Below are 14,242 nucleotides of genomic sequence, written 5' to 3'. Positions count from 1 at the left end.
TATTGGTCTTTATCTTTCTGGCTTACTTCGCTCTGTATAATGGGCTCCAGTTTCATCCATCTCATTAGAACTGATTCAAATGAATTCTTTTTAACGGCTGAGTAATATTCCATGGTGTATATGTACCACAGCTTCCTCATCCATTCGTCTTGCTGATGGGCATCTAGGTTGCTTCCATGTCCTGGCTATTATAAACAGTGCTGCGATGAACATTGGGGTCTCTTTCAGGTCTGGTTTCCTCGGTGTGTATGCCCAGAAGTGGGATTGCTGGATCATATGGCAGTTCTAATTCCAGTTTTTTAAGAAATCTCCACACTGTTCTCCATAGTGGCTGTACTAGTTTGCATTCCCACCAACAGTGTAAGAGGGTTCCCTTTTCTCTACACCCTCTCCAGCATTTATTGCTTGTAGACTTTTGGATAGCAGCCATCCTGACTGGCGTGTAATGGTACCTCACTGTGGTTTTGATTTGCATTTCTCTGATAATGAGTGATGTTGAGCATCTTTTTATGTGTTAGCCATCTGTATGTCTTCTTTGGAGAAATGTCTGTTTAGTTCTTTGGCTCATTTTTTGATTGGGTCATTTATTTTTCTGGAATTGAGCTGCAGGAGTTGTTTGTATATTTTTGAGATTAATCCTTTGTCTGTTGCTTCGTTTGCTATTATTTTCTCCCATTTTGAGGGCTGTCTTTTCACCTTGCTTATAGTTTCCTTTGTTGTGCAAAAGCTTTTAATTAGGTCCCATTTGTTTATTTTTGCTTTTATTTCCAATATTTTGGGAGGTAGGTTATAGAGGATCCTGCTGTGATTTATGTCGGAGAGTGTTTTGCCTATGTTCTCCTCTAGGAGTTTTATAGTCTCTGGTCTTACATTTAGATCTTTAATCCATTTTGAGTTTATTTTTTGTGTATGGTGTTAGAAAGTGTTCTAGTTTCATTCTTTTACAAGTGGTTGACCAGTTTTCCCAGCACCACTTGTTAAAGAGGTTGTCTTTTTTCCATTGTATATCCTTGCCTCCTTTGTCGAAGATAAGGTGTCCACAGGTTCGTGGATTTATCTCAGCCTCAGATTTTTTATCTTGGCTTGTCCATTCCTGTGTATTTTATTTTGACTCATATCTTGATTAGCTAGATTTTTGTCATCTGGTAGTTTTTCACAGTCTCTAAGCTAAGTGCACACCTACGAAGATCTGTTTGTTACATTTTTGAAAGTCAGTTTGGAAGAATATAAAAGTTGTTGGGTCATTAATTTCTTCTCAGAAATTGGAGGACATTGCCTCAGTGTTTTTTGGTGTTAAAGAGATATAAATGGCTGATTTGATTTTCTCCCTTGCAGGTGACTTTGTTTTTCTGCATAGATGTTCATATAATTCTTAATTCTTCATATTTTAGTAACTTTGACTGTCTGGGTGATTCTGCATCTATTTTTTTCCTTGATATAGGTTACACATATCCATAGAATCCATTGTCTTTTTTTAAAAAATTTTCAGGAAAGCTTTTTTTCCATTGTATCTTTGAACATTTTTCTAATACATTGGGAATACCAATTATGTATATGTCCAATGTCTTTGTCATTTATATTCTTTATATTTTTAATAGATTTATTTTTTCCTTTTTGCTTTAATTTCCTCAAGACTGTGGACTGTCCCTTGCTTATTCCATTTGAGTAGCTTTACTGTGGATTATATTGCTTTTATATTCAATTCCATTCTTCTCATTCTACTGCTAGTTTTGCTAGTTTAATTTTACTGTTGTCTTACAATCTCCTTTGAATTCTTGTGGTTTTGAAACTATAGTTATTATTAGTATGAATTTTTCATGTTCCGTTGGGTATTTCCTTTGATGTATTTTTCATTTGCCTTGTGTTCCTTTCTTCCATTGTTATTTTCTTAGTTCAGTGTGTGTGTGTGCAGTCACGCACTGTATTTACATGTTCAGTCAACTACTACAAGAAGACCTTTGTGTGACTTCTGATTCAGAGTTGTTACATGTGGTGTGCTGTGACTCTCGAGTGCGTCTTTTTGTGAACACATGGGTGTATTTGTTTGGTATGTACCTGGAAATAGAACTGCTTGGCCATAGGGTGAGCATATGTTCAACCTCAGTGGATGCTGACAAGCTCTTTTTCAAAATGGTTGTATTAATACACATTTTTACCAACAGTTCCAGTGGCTCTCCATTGTTTCCAACACTTGACACTTTCCATCTTTCTCGTTTTAGTCACTTGGGGGATGCACTGATTTGTGTCAAATTAAATAGCATCAATTTACACACATAAACTACAATTTTTTATATTAACCTTTTGAAATTGTTTTGGGACTACCTTTGTTCTCAATTTGATTTGTAGGAATTCTTTATTCTGGTTTATGTCTCTTTCATCATAAGTATGTATTACAAATATTTTCTCCCTGTGAATTGCCTTTTTATTCTCTTAATATTGGATTTGGGTGAAAATAAGCTCAATTTTAATGTAGTCCATCTGATCAGTTTTTTAAAGATTAATTCTTTAGTTGTATAGTATTGTCTTTTGCCAATTCAAGGTTATGAAGGTATTTTATTGTTATACCTTTCTCATTTAGATCCACAATCATTTTACAACTTATCTTTATATATGGTTTGATGTAGAGATCAAGATACTTTTTCTGTCCATGTGAAAATCCAGTTGACTCAGCACCATTTATTGACCCACTTCATTTCAGTGATACCTTGGTCCTAAACCAGGTAACTGATTATAATGGACTGGTTCTGCATTCTCTATTCTATTCCACTAGTCAGTTTGTGTCTCTTTTGTCAATATGTCATCTTAGTTACTATAGCTTTGTAATAAAGTCTTCCTTCCAGTATAAACTCTCCAGTTTTGTTCTATTTGAAGATTGCTTTGGCTTTTATTAAACCTTTGTATTTTCATAGAAATTTTGTCAAATTTACATACACACATCCACAAACTTGGTTATTTTGGTTAGAATCGCATTGAATCCATAGGCTATTTTGTGTTCTTGTGGTCTTTATGCAGAGGTTTTACACTTGTTTTCCTCTGAAAACTATTCATTCCTTCATGGACCTTGCCATCTGCTGTGAGGGGAGGGCAGGAATGCACTGAGGACAGCCGCAGCTTTCTATTTATTCAAACTCTGTCTCACCAATTCCCTCTCTTTGGTCTGGAGAACTCACCTCTTTGATTTGGGTTTTCCAGAAGTTGAGAAGGCTTATGTTAAGCAAGTCTGTGAAGCTACAGGGTCTGTGTTAGGATCTGATCATTGCTGCCAGCCTCCCTGCCTTCACTGCTTTTGACCCAAAGCATTCTCTTTGGCACAGATGATGAATAGAAGTCAGTGCAAATGTATGTGAGAATAGTCTCCCCTCAGCAGCTCATCCTCTGCGGCTGTTGTGTGTGTCAGATTGGATTTTTGAGGGACATCCTTCCTTCTTCTGTGCCCTGTCTACATTCTAAGACCTCTTGCTCCAATGAAGAGATTACTGGCTCTGCCTTTGCTTACTTAAAAACAACTGCATGCATGTATATATGTTTAATCCTCAACTTGTTCCAAAAAGTTTTTAATGGAGCTCCCCAAAATACATGTAACATTAAAGAAAAAATGAAGGCTAACGGGAAAATAAAAATAAGACGAAGTATGGGGCAGGCCCACAATGTGTACAGTCAGAGGTATTTATTATACATGGGCCACAGATTTGGTCAAGGGATTTCTAGTAACTAATACAAAACAGAAACAGGATCTTTTATGTGAATCTACATCCATGGCTGAAAAAGAAACTGCTTACAAGCTCTTCTTTTAAGAACTTTTGCTAGGAGAGAAGGAAAAGAGAAAATAAAAAATAATACTGAATTAAGAAAGGATTTTTCAATTAGAGACTTGTACAGTAAAAATGAGGGGAAAAGTGAAAATCAGGAATATTGTGCTATCAACAAAGGAAGCAGTACTGGATAGTTGAATGTACACCCTTTTTTCTTAAGTATAGTAATTTTAAAAGTGTGTCATCTTTTTTAAAAAATGCAACACTCATTTACTTTGTGAAGTCAAAGAATGTTTGCCATTCTCTCTGCTTTAATAGAGCTGTTTTATTGTTCTGGATTAAAAAAAGGTATGACTTAAATGGAGTACAACAGTATTATTTTTCTTTCTATATACAGCTTTTTTCTCACACACATATATTTAGCAAAGTATCCAGGTTTTAAAATAAAATCAACATGTAGTAAAAGTAATTGGTGCATAAAAAATATTGATAATTTTGGTTGATGGTTGTGTGGTCTGTACAGTTTGGCACTTGGTAGAGACAAAGTCTATCCTAAGGGATTGTTTATTTCAATTTGGCAGCCTGCCTTTTGTGTCCCCTCTCCACATTCTGTTTTTATTTGGCTTTTTCTGACTTTTTTAGTTTAAAAAAATTACATGTTTAATGTGTACATGATGTTGTGATGTATGGATATACAGTAAAATCATTACTACAGTCAAGTGAATCAACATAGTACCTTTTTGTGTGTGGTGAGAACACCTGAGATCCACTATTTTAGATTTTTTCAGTATATAATAAGGATTAAAATGACTTATATAAAGTGATTAAAGTGTGCTACTAATAATTTGCCTAAAAACTTAGGGCATTTCCACACATGATCCCCTTTTTTCTCCTGAGTACAGCAGTCAAGAATGACTTTAAGTGCTACTGGATCTACAAAGTATGTGTTGGAATTATATACTACACGATACTTTGGGAAACATATAACGTGTATCAGTGAACAGATAAGGGCAATGACTCACTGATGTAAATATGCCACAGGGTCACCACCAATTCAAAGGCAGGCCACCAGTGTACCCAAATCAGGGAAGGTTAAGTGGGATTTAAATGCCAAACGGCCCACTTACTTTGCCCTCTTCCTGGTCAATCCAGACCAGTTAAAAATAACCTATATCCAGAAGATTTGGAGCAGAGATTACACCCAACGTGCTGCTGAGGACTTTCTCTTTCAAGCAAGACATGGGTTTTTATCTAGATAAGTTTTCTTTTGTTTATTGTAGTTTGTAGTAGTCAATTGCTATGTCTTCTATCAATTAAAAAAGTCTAGCTGTAGTTGCTATTATGAACTCATTATTACTGCTGTGTAAAATGCCATTTTTCTTGACTTGGAAGTTATAAAAAGATGACCTAAGTGGAGGCTGTATTATGCACACATAATTCTAGTCCATTTCTTGCTTTCTAGTATTTCAGTCTCCTGGAATGACAGAGCTATATTTGGTCTTGGGTTTTGCAATTCTATTTTAAACTGGGAATAACCTCAAAACTTACCAGTAATGATATAGCAATAATTAAATTCTGTAACAATTTACTGTTCTTAAATGCATTCCCAGTTATCTCATCTGCATCAACATTCCACAAATATTTACTGATCACAGGTTGAGTGCCAGGCAGTTAGCAGGGCAGCTGATATTATCCCCATTTGAGAAAACAAATACTTAAGAGATGTTAAATGAGGTGTCCAGGACGCTACAACTACCACGTGGGGAAGCTGGGAACTGAACCCGGGCTGCTGACTGAGTTGGTGTACTGCCCTGCTATCCTGGCTCTACTGTGTGCTAGCTGTTTACCCTTGAGCAAGTTTCCTAACCTCTATATGCTGTCGTTTGTTGTGAGACTAAAGAGTTTTCATAGAGCACTTAGGACAGTGCCTGGGGAGTGGGAAGCATTAGGTGTCTGCTGTTATTATTTGGTGCTTGACCCAGTGTTCTTTTCTACATTATGCTGCCTCTGTCTCTATACAGGTGAATAGACTATTTCCTCCTTTCCAGTGGGATTTTCCTGTATTTAACTGTTGACTTCATTTGTCACTGCACATCTGTCTTTGGCCTGTATTCCTAAAAATGTTCTTTTTGGAATATCTTATCTTTTAAAAACCACTCCCAGATTAACACTCTTGGTTTCTGGAACACTAAAAATTGAGGGTGATCCATGTATGAGGGGACTGTTAGCGGGAAACTCTTTGAAGAAAGGTAGAAATAAGTCATTGTAAAATAGAATTGCAAGACTTCATTTTAAAAACAACTTGGAAGATTTGCTTTTTTCTATGTGTGAGTACTGTTGTAATCTGCAGCTTCTGAAAGCTCTCCCATAGTTTCTATAATCACTCTGAAATTATCTGGTAAATAATTCAACATGTCTAACAATTGGACAAATACCAGATATTCTTTTATTTTTTGTGGCTTGGAGAATAAATTTTATTTATTTATTTTTATTAGTTGGGGAATACATGTAAATCCATGGCTGATTCATGTCAATGTATGGCAAAAACCACTACAAAAAACAGGTATTCTTTATTAAAGTTTCTCAATTACTACAGAAAAATTTAAATCTATTGTTTTTATTGAAATGGTCCTGGAAGAAAACTTATATACCGATTACATGAATATTTGCTAATAATCTGTTTTAAGAGTTTAAATTATCTTACTCAAAGTGTAAGTAGAGAGGTAACTTAATTCTAGACAGAAAACTGAAAGCAAGAAAAGTAAGACTTAGTTTATCTTCTTTCTATAATAAGATGCTCTTATTAAGCATCATAGGGTGGTTTTTTTGTTGAATCAAAGGCAAATTAATGATGGCACTTTATTTTGAATTTTCATCTTACAGAGTTTAAACATCTTCCAGAACCTAAATAAACGCCAGTATGAAACAGTTATTCATTTGTTTGAAGTTGCAATAATAGCAACTGACCTGGCTTTATATTTCAAGTAAGTACAGAACTCCCTTATACTCTGTGTGATTCTGCCTTCCATGGTCCACTGCCTTAAAGTTAGAAGACATTTATTTAGAGACACATTTCTTCATTTTCTTTTTGGATTACCAATAAATACCCTTAAGATGCCTGATGGTGGATTTACTGGACATTTGGAACATATTTTAAAAAGCTAAGCCCCTAATATTAGTTTGTTATCTGAAGAAACTGCATCAAGGTAGATGACTGCCAGAACAGTGATGCTATAAAACCTTACACAGTGCCTTTTGATCTGGGGAATTCATAGTTCGCAGTCTGGTATTTAGAGTTGCAGGCTCAGACATTTGATCCTGTCAGAGTCCGAGAGCTGAAAAATCTTAGTGATACTGATGCACATTAACAAACTAAAAAAATTTCTGAGTTACATACAGCAGAGGCATTAGCCTATTTATGATGATGATGATTACCTAGGAGACCAGATACTCCAAGCTTCTCTACATTTTCTTGTCAGTGAACTATAAAGTTTAAAATGCATTAGGACAAAGTGAACTAGTTACAGGGTCTAAATAGTTAACAACTTGGGCAGTATTAAATTGTGCCTCTCCAATCCTTCATTAAAAATTCAGTTATTAAATAGTTCAAACATGAAAGCAGATACTTAGGTAAGTGATATCCAAATAGCTATGGCCCAGATTCAACAAATGCTAAGATTTTCTTAGATCTCTTTTTTCAAGGAAAGTGGTATAATCAAGGCATTCTGTACTCACTCGATCATGAATGCCACCCCCCTTCTCCTTCACAAATACCACTGTCTTGGTATTGTTACGTATTCATCCTTACCATTCATGTTTTCTATGGCATTATTAAGTGTTTAAAATTTTTCCATAAATAGTATCATACTGTATATACCTTTCTGCAACTTGTTTTTAAACAATACTTTGAAGATTTAGCTTGGTGGTAAATTGAGATCCAGGTCATTCTTTTTAAATGTATATTCAACTGTGTAATTTTTATCATAATTAATTTAGCCATTCTTCTATTCATGGACATTTATATTATTTCCAATTTTTCATCACTGCCAACATTGTATATGTTTGTGTATATAAGTTTCTGTAAAGTACATATGGGAATTGCTGGAAGGTTTGCATATCTTCAATTTTATACCACATGGCAAAACTCCTACACTCCTTAGTAGGTACGCCAATTTAAACTCCTTCCAGCAGTGTTACAAGAGTTCCTATTATTCCATATCTGGACTCTTCTTGATCTGGGCATATTTAAATATATTTGTTAATTTGAGTGTGAGACAGATTATTATTCACACTTATAATTTCATACCTTTTCATGTATTTTAGGTTCTAATATTTGGTTTTATACTTTACAATGTCTCATCATAGCCTGTGGCCTTTGTTATGATCTCTTTTTGTCACATGTAGCTCTTAGTTTTAATGTATTTAAATTTACTAATTTTTTTTCCTTTCTGACTTGTGATATTTCTGTCTTAAACCCTTTGTGTATCAAGGTTACACAGCCATTCCCTGGTCTCCTCCCTAGGTCCACAATGTGGACAACTAATGCAAAGTGGAAACATGAAACCTGAAAGGACATATTAAAGACACTTTAAACCTCTGGTCTTATATGCTAAAATTGTTGCACAGTTGTCTCTTTTTTAGGAAGAGAACCATGTTTCAAAAAATTGTTGATGCCTGTGAAAAAATGGAAACTGAAGAAGAGGCCATCAAATATGTAACCATTGATCCAACCAAAAAAGAGATTATCATGTGAGAAAACAAATTTTATTTTGCTTTTGGCAAAAATAACTTGTTTTATATTTCTATTTAAACATGTTTTGTTTTCTTTCACAGGGCGATGATGATGACTGCGTGTGATCTGTCAGCTATAACCAAGCCCTGGGAGGTACAAAGTCAGGTGAGTGGTTCCCATTTTCTGTCAGGCCCTCGGGCTTTGCCTAGGCACCATGAGACAGTGAATGTGAAGGTATCTGGCAACCTCAGAATTTAATTATAACCAATTATATGACTATATATTTTAAAAGCAATTACCTTCATTACCCTGGACCTGTCCTCTGAAACCATCAGTTTATAATTTACAAAGAAGAAAAAGGAAGTTAAGAAGTTAAGACAAGAAAGTACAATGTTCCCTGCTGGGTTTCTGTTAGAAAAGAAAAGTAAACAGCTTTCAAGAGCTGACAGATGTCAGTAGGTCATCTGGTTAGGCCCAGGACAAGGGAAACAGAAGGAACCTAGAAAGAAAATGCTTTCTGGAAGGAATTCCTGTTATCACTGGACAGGCTGTAAGAAGTTTACATAAAATTATTCATGGAGTGTCTGGGTTTTCAGTAGAGGAGATAAAGCATGACAGGCGAGGAGGAATCACTAGTGCCTTCATCCCTCAAGGGTGGTTTCGCTCCTCGTCTCTCCGGTGTGCTGTCAGTCATGAGACGGCACTATCTGCAGGTTCAGTTTAAGGGCGTCTTCTAAGGAAGGTCTTCCTCACCCTTGGGGAGTGTGGGGAATGAGCGGGAGCCATCTGCTTACCACTTGGTTTCTTACTAATCGATGAAAGAATTCTCCCTCAGTTAATTCATAGGGAAAACCCTAAGCAGAAGAGGCCGGAATTCCCTGGGTTCAACTGTAAATGTGGATTGTATCTGTTAAGATAGAATAGCTGGGCTCCAAACCAGATACCTGTGCTCCCTCCTCACCGACTGCCTGCTCTTCCTCCTCAATTCTTTATCTACATAGTCACCCAAGCCAAAAACCTGGGCTCATGCTTGAGTCCATCTCCCTCATTTCAAAACCATTTCTGTCCATCACTCTTGCCACCCTCTTAGTTCTTACTTCCCTCTGTCATCAGAACTATGGTGGCAGCCTCCTAAGTGATCCTCTCTTAGGATGAACTCTCCAACCTTTCTCTGAGTTGCTGCTGGAATGCTTATAAATAGAGCTCTGCTTCGCTACTGCTTTGCTTAAGAAGCCTTCTAAACTCCCCACTGCTGGAGGTTTTCAACCTTTTTTAGAGAAAAAAGCAATATCTATTTTCCTTGCACAAAAAGTTGTACATGATCACTTTTTATAAGAGGAAAAAGCAAAGTTACTGTACTTTATAATCTCTCTTGGCATCCACTTTTGTACCACTTGTGCACTTTGGAGGGACCGTACAGCTCAAAGAAAAAGAACTACTGGCCCAGAGAATCAAGTTAAACTTCCGAGTGAAGCATACATGGTTTGTTGTTACCTGTCCTTAACTCACACTCCCCAACTTATTTCTCTTATTTCCCATGTTACTGCCTCACACTTTTAAGCTCCTACTCACACAAGCTCTAAACATTCAACTTTATCTGCACAAAGTCTTCCCTTTCTTCTTTACTGGTAAACTGCTAGTCTTCTTTGATGATACAGCATAAATGCAACCTCCCTTATCTTTCTCCTTGATCCACAGCAGTTGACAGAGTTGATATGATAGAACTTTCCACATTCTTTACATGACTGACTTCATTAGATTGTAAGCATCTTAAAGATCAAGGTCACATCTTAACTCCTCTTGGTAAGCCTGGATCATGTCAATGTAAGGCAGCTAGAAGGTGTTCAACAAACTTGATAAATATGGTTTTTAAAAAACCATTATAAATTAACTCTCAATATCCCCACAACATATCAGGTGAAGTTGTGTTCTAAGCTGTGCATGTATGTGCATAAACACACAGGCAGATACATGCTAGATGCTGGCAGATGATAAGCAGGACAAGAGGAGAATCTGGGAAGCTTTGGAGCTTGAATCATAATGAAATGGAATTAGACATCCTCCCTTCTCCCCTTTTTATTGTTGAGAGGTGATGGCAATAGCAGCTAGGAGATCGGCACACCCAGAATGAGTCTATCACACTGAAGTAGGAAGAGAAATCCCCCTTGCCCATTTCAATATAATCTGTAAATAACATCATTTAAAAGCCAAAGAACATATGGTATAACAATACCTCAAGCATTAATTATAAATTCTGTTCTTAAATGTTACTCATTTAAGGATAAAATGTTATGATAAAATGCAAATTCTCTGTTAATAAGTCTGAACCATGACTTTCATGAATCATGTCCTCCTTCTTTGCAGGTAGCACTCCTGGTTGCAAATGAATTTTGGGAACAAGGAGATCTGGAGAGAACAGTGCTGCAGCAACAACCCATTGTAAAACCCTTGACATAAAAATGCACTACTGATTAAAAATTATCGATACAAATCAGTCTGTTTTGTCCACTGGATCTTAGAAAATTATCTTTAAAGAATTTATTTCTTTTTCTAGCCTATGATGGACAGAAACAAAAAAGATGAACTACCTAAACTTCAAGTTGGATTTATTGACTTTGTCTGTACTTTTGTATATAAGGTAAGTAAATAGATTATTTGAGTGAAATATATCATTTTCTGGATGAGAATTTTTCTTTCAAACTGTAACTAAAATCAAAGTCACTCTCATCCCTCATGGAAAGTCACTAAGGGTGTCATCATTTCTCCAAGATAGTTTGAGGTATTACCCTTATCTTTCCTTCAAGGATGCAATGAAAGGTGAGAGAACTCAGGTGTAAGCAAATTGAATAAACTTACTTAGGTGAGCAGGAAAGACAAGAGCTACCTTTCCCACTTTCAAGGTACTGAATTAATCTCATCCTAACAGCTCTGAGCACTGTAATAATTCCTTAGGGCTCCTTCTCTGCATATGAAAGGTACTGAAAATGAACCAAATGATTTAAGTAGTTTCTGACCCAAATTTCTCTCTAGGAGTTCTCACGGTTTCACAAAGAAATCACACCTATGCTGAATGGTCTTCAAAACAACAGAGTGGAATGGAAATCCCTAGCTGATGAGTATGATGAAAAGATGAAGGTAATTGAAGAGATGAAAAAGCAGGAAGAAGGAAACACGACTGAAAAAGGTTAGATGGAATCTGTTTTGGCTTCTTGTAAAGTAGCTGTAAGTCCAGCAGAGCTTAATCTCACATGACAAAAGCATAAAAAGTAAATGCAAACAGGAAATTTGCTTTACTGCCCACAGACTGAGAATTATAAGAAGCTGATTAGTGGTTTTCAGGGTTTTTATCCCCTTGAACAAGATCTTATTTTATAATTCCCGATGGAATTGCTTGGTCCAGTTGAAGTTGGGGTTAGGGCTAGGTTTCTTCATCCACTCAATAAAGTGGCTCCTGAGGTACCTCTGCAGAATACTGAATTTTAAGAAATAATATGAAAACCATAGGATTAGTGTGATCAATCAGGTTTAGGTGAGAAAATAATTTTAGTCCTAACATTCTGTATTAGCTGTAAGACTTTGGGCATCTTGCTTAGCCTCTCTGAGCTTAATATTCCTCTCCTTATAATGAGAAAGCTTTACAGATCTCCAGCCTCATTTCCAGATCTAAGGAAGCCCTAGATGTAAAGCTGGCCAGCAGAGTGGGGTGACTTGAAGGTACCCTAAGACTTTGTGCCTCAGATGTTTCTCCGTAGTGCTATTTATCCTGATGAAATTTCTACTCCTAAAGTCACTCAGTTAGGTTTAACATAATCTTCAGAAAGCCTCTGTTAAGATGCTTACATCACCTATTAGTTCATCAGATGACTCATATGTCATCTTGAAAGTGGAATATTAATGTCATCATTTCATATTTTGTCTCATGAGCTCCAGTCTTAGAAGGTTTTGTAAGAAATTCTTATTGTTTAATAGACCATCTCTGTCTGGAAAGGCCTTGTTAAAAGAAAAAAAAAAGCAACATTCTTTTTAGATGGTTCATGTGTTTAGTGATATTTTAAAGAATTCAGAGGGAGAAAGCATTTTGCTTAAAGGGTTAAGGATATCCTTCAACAGAATAAAAACAGGAGTTCCTGACTCTGGGATATACGTTCACTTAAATGTTTAGTGGCTGTGTATTCTGTCAAGGCCCTGTGTTAGGCAGGCCCTGGGAAAAGATGGCGTCCTTATCTCATAGAGCTTACCACATGGTAGGGGAGCACCAAGTGAAAAATCGATTATTTAATTATCAGAAGAAGCATACCTGGGGCATCAGGGAAGTCATTCCTGAAGGATGTTTATGCTACACTGAAGACAGGCTTTTTCTAAGCAAAGAAAGGAGGAAGAGTTTTAAAGGAAAGGAGAGGAAAGAACAGAATATGCACAAAGGCCGTGAAGTGGAAATAAGCTTGGTGCACTTGAAGAACTTGAAAACTGGTGTAGCTGGAGTCTAGAGAGCAAACAGAGTAAAATACCAGATGAAGCCAGGAATGCAGGCAGCTCTGCCAGATGGGTGTGTTACCCTGAAGGCCTTCTTATGGATCTGTCCTCTAGAGAGCAACAGGAAGTCCTAAGAGGGATGGATTTCAACATGAAAGCAGTAAGATCTGAGCTGAGCTTCAAAAAGATAACAAAAATGGTTATTTTTACTGAGCAAGTGAAAAGCAAAAAGTTATTTCTTAGTACAGTTAATCTTTATCCCAATTTTACAATGAGCAGTATATCATTCCTGACTTTTTTTTAGATTTAGTATTTGGTATATTGGATATGGATCTCTATACTTTATTTGCATAAAAAATTACTTCTGAATTTTCTTCCTACTACACTGAGAAGTCTCTGTTAACTAAGACTATTACTTTGTCTCCAGGCAACACAAAGCAACAACTCAGATTCCCAGACTGGATAGTTCAGTGGTTCTTTTGAGAACTGAGACATTAACTGGTTAGTCATTTATTAGATTTAATTTTCTAAATGGACTAATTCTGAATATGAAGTCAAGTTTTAAAATGGTCAAACTCTTAGTACTTGATATAGGTTAAAACTATGAATTAGGCTATATAGTTACTCTAATATTAGGAGAAAACTACTATATATCCACTGACTCCCAATAATATTGCTTTTCTCCTTTTTACTAGCTGTAGAAGATTCAGGAGGTGGTGGTGATGACAAGAAGTCCAAAACATGTCTAATGTTGTAAGACAATCCAACTGGTCTAAATTACAAATATTGTTTCTACATTTGAAGAAAACATTAAAAAAGAACATCAGCAAATTTCATTCATCAAACCATCAACTAACAGAGACTCTTCAGGAAAGCTATCCTGTGACTAGCATAAGAAAATACACGGCTAGCCTGAAAGCCATGAGGGTAAAATAAAGTTCAAAAAAAGTGCAAAATAAGACAAAGATAAGTGCATTTTTGGTGCCAATTTGTTTTAAATTAAAAATAATATAATCCTGAAACTAGTCACCAATTCTTTTTTTTTAAAGTTCTTATTAATTGTATTCATTTACTAGGGTTACTATAACAAAAAACCTGCCCCATACTGGGTGTCTTAAACAAAAGAAATTTATTCTCTTGCAGTTTTGGAGACCAGAAGGCCAAGATTAAGGTGTTGGCAGGGCTGGTTTCTCGAGAGGCCTCTCTCCTTGACTTGTCAATGGCCGTCTTCACCTGGTCTTCCATCTTCTCTCTTGTGTGTCTGTGTCCTATTCTCCTCTTTTAA

At 36.2% G+C, this 14,242-nt stretch overlaps 1 protein-coding gene across 4 annotated transcripts in view; it reads left to right on the top strand.

The window, feature by feature from the left end:
- The window catches only part of PDE6C (phosphodiesterase 6C), a 50,147-nt gene extending 36,220 nt beyond the window's left edge, over positions 1-13,927 (top strand). For 2 of the 4 annotated variants that reach the window (XM_020908541.2, XM_020908564.2), the window contains exons 16-22: positions 6,636-6,736; positions 8,379-8,501; positions 8,586-8,649; positions 10,849-10,923; positions 11,039-11,122; positions 11,515-11,668; positions 13,653-13,927. In XM_020908541.2, the coding sequence (XP_020764200.2) occupies positions 6,636-6,736; positions 8,379-8,501; positions 8,586-8,649; positions 10,849-10,923; positions 11,039-11,122; positions 11,515-11,668; positions 13,653-13,714 (663 nt within the window). In that variant the 3' untranslated portion in view covers positions 13,715-13,927. Of the gene's footprint in view, positions 1-6,635; positions 6,737-8,378; positions 8,502-8,585; positions 8,650-10,848; positions 10,924-11,038; positions 11,123-11,514; positions 11,669-13,384; positions 13,459-13,652 lie in introns of all 4 variants that reach the window. The other 2 variants (XM_070464090.1, XM_020908532.2) reach the window with 2 other exon arrangements.
- The last annotated feature ends 315 nt before the right edge of the window (positions 13,928-14,242 follow it).

Source organism: Odocoileus virginianus, unplaced genomic scaffold (assembly GCF_023699985.2).
Source record: "Odocoileus virginianus isolate 20LAN1187 ecotype Illinois unplaced genomic scaffold, Ovbor_1.2 Unplaced_Contig_15, whole genome shotgun sequence".
In the NCBI taxonomy this organism is placed as follows: Eukaryota; Metazoa; Chordata; class Mammalia; order Artiodactyla; family Cervidae; genus Odocoileus; species Odocoileus virginianus.
This window is presented reverse-complemented; position numbering and strand designations above follow the sequence as displayed.